The 7,229-nt window shown below is 49.8% G+C and overlaps 1 protein-coding gene across 1 annotated transcript; it reads right to left on the bottom strand.

Annotated features, from left to right (window-relative positions):
• Positions 1-251: 251 nt before the first annotated feature.
• On the bottom strand, positions 252-5,458 carry Fam71b (family with sequence similarity 71 member B). Its single transcript, XM_042671402.1, has 2 exons — positions 4,835-5,458; positions 252-1,445 (listed from the first exon to the last, which is right to left on the bottom strand). The coding sequence occupies exons 1-2, from the start codon at positions 5,456-5,458 to the stop codon at positions 252-254; spliced, it is 1,818 nt and encodes a 605-aa protein (XP_042527336.1).
• Positions 5,459-7,229: the final 1,771 nt, after the last annotated feature.

The following is a 7,229-nucleotide window of genomic DNA, read 5'->3' on the forward strand; positions in this document are numbered from 1 at the left end:
TCATCGTTGTTGGCTCTGGTGGGAGGGCTGTTCATGGAAACCAGTGTTATATGCCACCCTGTGGGACAAAGCGATTCAAACAGACAGCTTTCTTTATGGAGGAGTGGGACCTTTATTCTTTTCACCTGCTGTTCAGAAAGCTGGCATTGGTTTCCTGAGGCTGCTTCCCTGAACCCCAGGAGTGTGATTGTGTGTGTGTGTATGTGTGTGTGTGAGTGTGTGTGTATGTCACAGCTTCCTGTGCCGGTTCTTTACTTAACTGGTTTTGCTTCAAAGATAATCATCTCCGTTGTCTCCGACGTGACCGTGCCACTGATCCCCAATTTCTGGCCCTCTTGTCCTTTCTCCACCTTAGTCTCGATGTTGCATTTCTCTACCTTCTTGGCCATGATGTCCACCTCTCGGTTGTGCGAGCTGACCATGGTTTTTGAACTCGGCATGGCTATGAGATTCCTCAGGAAAGAGCTGATTTTGCTTGGTTTCTTGCTGGAAGCGCCCGTAGCACCCCCAGATCGAGTCTTCCTCGGCTTGTGAGCCGGTTTGCTCTCCTTGACGCTAGAGCTGCGGCTGGTGCTTTTGTGAGGAGACCCACGTCGTTTGCCCCTGACGGTGCTCTGCCCTTTGGGCGGCTTCTTGTGATCCTCCTTTTTGTGACCGTGGCTGGATACAGACTTATGGGAAGACGATTTTCGAGGCTTGTCCTTGCTCGCCCTGTGGTGGCTCTCACTGGTCCTGTGATGATGGGAGCTTTTCCGGCTAGTGGTTTTCTCCTTCTTTTCTCTCTTCTCCCTTTTCTCCTTGTGGATTTCGGGCCCCTGCTTCTGACTGCCATCGCGCTCACACATGTAGCCTTCGCTCTTCAAAGTTGACACCAGGGGTGCCGCAGCACTGGGTTCCACTTTGCCCTTCTTCTCCTCAGGTGCATTGGTGAGCATGGTACCTGCAAAGACCACGCTCAGACTGCTGTCGGCGGACATGCTTGTGACCCCTGCCGTGGACACGTCCACCGAAGAGGTGCTGGCTGTGCCCGCCACGGCCACGTTGACACCCTCTGAGGATCCCACGTTGGTGGCAGCCGCCAGGGTCTTACCAACCCCACCTCCCTTGAGTTCCTTGCTGGCACTTCCTGCCACAGCTGCTGTTAGGTTGCCAGAACCCTGGTGCTTGGTGGTGGAAAGGCTCCCCGCACACGAGGCGGTGCTGGTGCTGGATCCTACCATGGCCAGACTGGCTGTGGAGCCTGCTCTCGACCCTGCAGCTGCCATGCTATAGGTTGGTCCTGCTGTGCCCGCACTGACCGGCCTGGTAGAGCTGGGGGCTACTAACGTCGAAGATCCCGGTGGTATTCTTTCTCCCCCAGCATACGCAGAAGAGGAGGCTCCAGATAGCTCACCACACTTCCGAGGCCCAGAATCTTGATCCCCTTCCCCATGGAGCTCTGAGGACTGCATCAATGAGAGGAGAAATAGGTCAGACAGGCGGCAGAGAGAGAAGGGTGGGAAGGGAGAGGAGAGGCGAGAACTGAGCATGAGAACAGTTTGGAATCACCTGTTAAAAGTTTATGTGTGTGTGTGTATCTGTGTGTGTGTGTCTGGTGTGTCTGTCTGTCTGTCTGTGGTGTGTGCGCGTGTGGCACTGATGCTGGGGCTTGAACTCAGGGCCTGATGCTCTTGCTTGACTTTTTCACTCAGGGCTGGTGTTCTACCACTTGAGCCACACCTCCCTACCATGGTATGATTTCTTGAGCTTCTGTATTTGGCAGAACACATTTCCAGAAGCAGGATTGTTGAGTCAAAGGATAGATTTCACATTTTGGTGGTCAGTGAAACAAATTATAAATGTCCATGTACATCTAAGGGCTATGCCAACTTACACAAATATCAGCACATTGTTGTGTCAGGAAGAAAAAAATCCAGTTCAAGGGAAACAAGGACTTCCTCCATGTCAAAGTGTTGTGGGCTGCCAGGCACTTATGGCTCAAAAACTTGTAAACCTAGCTCCCCAGGAGGCTGAGATCTGAGGACTGAGGTTCAAAGCCAGCCTCGGCAGGAAAGTCTGTCACTCTTATCTCCAATGAATCACAAAAAAAAAAAAAAGAAATCTGAAAGTGGAGCTGTGACTCAGGTGGTAGAGCACCAACCTCGAGTGAAAAAGCTAAAGGACAGAGCACAGGCCCTGAGTCCAAGCCCCAGTGTGGGAATGCATGCACACAAAAATGTTCTGTGTTGCCGGGCGCAAGTGACTTGTGACTGTCATCCTACCTACTCAGGAGGCCGAGACCTGAGGATCACGGTTCAAAGCCAGCCTGGGCAGGAAAGTCCAGTGAGACTCTTATCTCCAATTAACCACCAGAAAACCAGAAGTGGCGCCGTGGCTCAAGTGGTAGAGCATACACCTTGAGCTGAAGAGCTCAGCACCAAGGCCCAGAGTTCAAGGCCCATGACTGACAAAAAAAAAATGTTCTCTGTGAAAAGAAGTTGGTCTTGCAGGAGCACTGCACAGAACTAGAACATGACAGGGCATTGGGAAGGAAGCATGTAGCAAGGATGGTTAGCTCAATAGAAGGAGCCACTTCCAATGTTGTGTGTCACAGCAGGCTAACTATGGTTGGCAACAATTAGTTGCATGCACATAAATATGTACCTTATGCATCAATTAGGAATGAAAACATATAGCTGGGCACCAGTGACTCACACTAGCTACTTAAGAATGGGAGAATTATGGTTTGAGGCCAAACCTGAGCAGAAAAGTTCTCTGGACCTCCTTTCTCAACCCAAAGCTGTGTGCAGTGGCATGTGCCTGTAATTCCAGCTTAGTAGGAGGCTGAGGTCAGAAGGATTGAGGTTGCATTGAAGCTTCATCTCAACAAAAGAAGCTGTCCCTGGTAGTACATGTCCTGCTAAGGGAGGAAGTGAAAAATAGGAGGATCACAGTCCAGCCATGTGGCTAGGTAGGAAAAAAGACCCTATCTCAAAAATAACCAGCACAAGAAAGGGCTGGAGATGTGGTTCAATGGTAGAGAGCCCGCTGAGCAAACATAAGGCCATGAATTCAACCCCAGTACTGGCAAAATGAAGGAGGAGAAGGAGGAAAAGGAAAAGGAGGAGCCAGGTACTGATGGGTTTGAGAATCTTATTTCTGATTAATTAATAAAAGCCTGGAAGTGACGGTGTGGATCAAGTGATAAAGCTCTAGTTGTGAGACAAAAAGCTAAGGGACAATGCCCAGGCCCTGAGTTCAAGCCCCAGCACTGACACAAAGGGAAAAAAGACAAAGAAGTTTTAGACAGGCATCGTAGCATACATCTTTAAGTTCTCTAGAGACCGAGGCAGGGGCACTGCCAGTCTGAGGCCAGCTTGAACTAACCTGCGAGACTATCTGAATAGTATGTGTGTATGTGTGTGTGAGAGGATGCATTTTTAATATTCTATAATAATTAAGACTACTTGGATTCAAGTGTAAGGTGTTCAAGGAGAAATTAACCAACCACAATGGTTCAGAAGGGCTTATAATTCTGAATGAGATCCAGAATAGATATAGATAGAGAGAGAGAGATAAAAAGGTGATAGATTGATAATGATGATGGTGATAGATAGATAGATGATAGATGGATGGTGATGATGATAGACAGATAGATGAATGATGTTAGATAGATAGATGAATGATGATAGATAGATGATAGATGGATGATGATGATGATGATAGATAGATGATAGATGGATGATGATGATAGATAAATGGATGATGATAGATAGATAGATGATAGATGGATGATGATAGAAAGATGATAGATAGATGATGATGATAGAAAGATGATAGATAGATGATGATGATAGAAAGATGATAGATGGATGATGATGATGATAGATAGATAGATGGATGATGATAGATGATAGATGGATGATGTTGATGACAGACAGACAGACAGACAGACAGATAGATAGATAGATGCAGCATCTTGCTCTGTAACATAGAATGGTCTAGAACTCATCCTACCTGAACAACCCAAGTGCTGAGATTATAGGTGCCACAGTACCCAGCCAGACTTGTGCGTCTGTGTGTGTGTGTGTGTGTGTGTGTGTGCGTGCGTGCGTGCGCACGCTCGTGCGCGCATGCTTGCGTGCATGTGCAAGCCAGTACTGGGTTTGAACTCAGGTCTTTTTCATTCAATGCTGGGATTGTACCACTAGTGCCATGCCACGCCTCCACTCTGGCCTTTTGTTAGTAGAGATAGGAGTCTCGTGGATGTTTCTGTCTGACTGGTTTTGAACTTCAGCCCTCAGATCTCAGCTTCCTGAGTAGGTAGGGCTTGCAGGAGTGAGCCACCAGCACACTGCTCAAGCCAGACATTTTTATTTTCTTTTCCTTTCTTTTTTTGGGGGGAGTAGGGGTGGGTTATAGGGCTTGAACTCAGGGCCTGGGCGCTGTCCTTGAACTCTTTTCACTCAAGGCTAGTACCCTACCACTTTGAGCCACAGCTCTACTTCTGGTTTTCTGGTGGTTCACTGGAGATAAGAGTCTCACAGACTTTCCTGCCCAGGCTGGCTTTGAACCATGACCCTCAGATCTCAGCCTCCTGAGTCTAGCTAAATCCTAGCCGGCTCCCGCTGGACCGTTTTTTCTTTTTGAGGACCGCCTGAACCTCCCAGTAAGGTTAGTCCCTCTAGTGCTGACTCATTTGTCCCTGCACCCTTTCCAATTCAGGACATTGCCTATGTGAGCAGCAGAGAATCCCCATAGCTCTGCAGAACCCCAACTTGAGGATGTGCTTCAAACTCCCCGCCTCCTGCCCCCCCACCTTCCCTGACCCGCTAAGTCTCTAGATGCTTTTTACCGTCTGGCTCTTGATGTCGTCCACAATGGGTATATCGCCTGTCTGAATGGTCGGGGCGCTGCTACAGCTCTCTAGCGGTGGCCGCAGGAGGTAGACAAGCTTTTCCCAGTAGCTAAAGAGATCTTCCCTCGCGTCCGAAGAAGGACAGAGCTGCAGATAAAACGTGCGGCCCGTGGCCAGCTTGAGGCGGAGCTGCTGTTTATCCCGATCGTGGATGGAGATCTTCACAAATTTCAAGGGCAGCAGCCTGGTGAGCTCCAGGGTCTTCGAGGGCTTGCGTCTCCCCGTGATCCGGTTCCGTCGGACATGCTCCTCACACACCTTGGCTGGCCGGGCCAGCAACATGACATCGGGGAGCGGGAGGATGGGGCTGGTGGAGGCGATGCACACGGTGACCATCCGGACCCGGTTGTGCACGTCGATCACTTCCCCTTTCTTGCTAATCTGGATGAAGTCGCTCTCGAACATGGGTGCGTACTTGAAAATGTCATACTCCCCTCCCTTGTACAGTTGACGCTGCAGCTCCCCCATGGAGGTGTTGAGCACCCCCATGGAGCGGTAGCTGTGGGCTGTGTAATAAGGCAGCAGGCACTCACTGCTCATGGTCTTCTTGATCCGGGACATCTCTGCCAGCCACAAATGGAGTCCCCAAAGGAGGGAGGGAGTCGAAACAACTGCCCATCTCCCTGTGAGACTTCTGCCTGTGTCTCCCCCCCTCACCTCCCTTAACCTCTGCTGCCCTCTGCCCTTTGTGACCTGTCACCATTACACCCCGCCTTTGGCCTGCCTGCCCCCTCCCTGTCAGGCTGGATCAACAGCCTTCTCCTACCCTCCCCCCCCTCCGTCCCCCAAAGCTAAGAAGCACCTCTACCCGGGAGGAGGGGCGGAACAGGCTGAGCCCCCTGCCAGGAGCTAAGGATGGAGGGATAGACTTAATTCACACCCTTGGAGTGTTTTCTGTAGGGAGCCATTCTGTCTTTGTGAACGTCTAGGTTGCAGATATCCAGGGTCTCCCTGGGTAGTTACTGACACTTTTTGAAGAACCCCTGTCCGGCCACGTATCTCTGTGCCTTGGAGGAATATCTTCCCGAGGATAAGATTCTGCAAGTGTTAGCAGGCTCCCAGGGCTCCCTCCTGTAATCAGATCTCAGGGAGGCTGAGATCTAAGGATAAGTGTTCAAAGCCAGCCCAGGCAGGAAAGTCCTATGAGTTTCCTATCTCCAGTTAACCACCAAAATAATAAATAAATAAAAGTGATAGAACCTAGACCCCAAGTTCAAGCCCCAATACTGGCACAATAAAAGGAGGGGGCGGGGGGGGGGAAGCTTCCGGAAGTGGATTGTGCTAGGCGAGGGCAGGGACCCTGTTTGGACTCTGGCTGCTCAGTGTGTAGGTAACAGGTTGCTGGCAGTCACTTCACAGTCATTGAGTAGTTACAGAGTTTTCCTGTCAGAGCTAGAGGTCGTATTGATACAATGGTGGAGTATTGGTACAGGAAATCAATCATCTTTACAGCCTGGCTAGGTTTTGTCCTCTCTGAAGAGAATGTTTCAAAGGCAAAAGTTTTAGGTGAAGAGACCAGTCCTGTTGCTCAGGACAGAGTTGATCCCCTGCCTCATAGACTTGCCCCACCCCCACCAGATAGGGCATTCTGGTGATTGGCAGTTGGGGTGGGGGAGGGACTTCCTAGGCACTACAGGAATTCTCAGAGGTCTTGAGTCACCACCCTAGTATTTCCCATGGCGGTGGGAAATACTACTCCTGATAGCTCCTTGATAAACCACTGACCGCTCAAGTTCTTTGAAAAGCTCTTCACAGAAATCGTGGCAAAGATAGCATTCTGGAGTTGTTGGGGTTATTTTTTTCCTTTCATCTTTGAATCCAAACTCCCCCCACCCCCACCCCGCCCCCAGTAAGAAAAGCACTTCTGAAATCAACACATTCACACCAATACTCAGTGATTAGCCTATCCGGGCCTTGAAGTGAACTGGCAGCCTGTCATGTGCAGACTTGCTTGTATCCACCAAGATTCATTCTCCCTTTCATAAATTCAGTAGAATTTCATGACCAGGTATTTGGTATGGGATCTGCTAGATGAGGGAAAGGCAAAAACAAAAGTAAAAGATTTTTAGCCAGGCACCGGTGGCTCACGCCTGTCATCCTAGCTTCTCAGGAGGCTGAGATCTGAGGATCATGGTTCAAAGCCAGCCTGGGCAGGAAAGTCTATGAGACTCTTATCTCCAATGAACCACCAGAAAACTTGAAGAGGCGCTGTGGCTCAAGTGGTAGAGCGCTAGCCTTGAGCTGAAGAGCTGAGGGACAGTGCCCAGGCCCAGAGTTCAGACCCCACAACCAACCAAAACAAAACAAAACAAAAAACCCAGATGTTGGTTTA

The sequence above is a fragment of the Dipodomys spectabilis genome, unplaced genomic scaffold, assembly GCF_019054845.1.
Source record: "Dipodomys spectabilis isolate Male_0828 unplaced genomic scaffold, ASM1905484v1 ptg000621l, whole genome shotgun sequence".
Lineage (NCBI taxonomy): Eukaryota > Metazoa > Chordata > Mammalia > Rodentia > Heteromyidae > Dipodomys > Dipodomys spectabilis.

What these genes read in the sequence shown, in the direction of transcription:
- Fam71b (XM_042671402.1), bottom strand. Translation starts at nt 5,458, where the DNA reads ATGTCCCGGATCAAGAAGACCATGAGCAGTGAGTGCCTGCTGCCTTAT. An exon ending in ACGACATCAAGAGCCAGACG is followed by an intron (nt 1,446 to 4,834) that starts GTAAAAAGCATC and finishes TCATTGATGCAG; the next exon opens with TCCTCAGAGCTCCATGGGGA.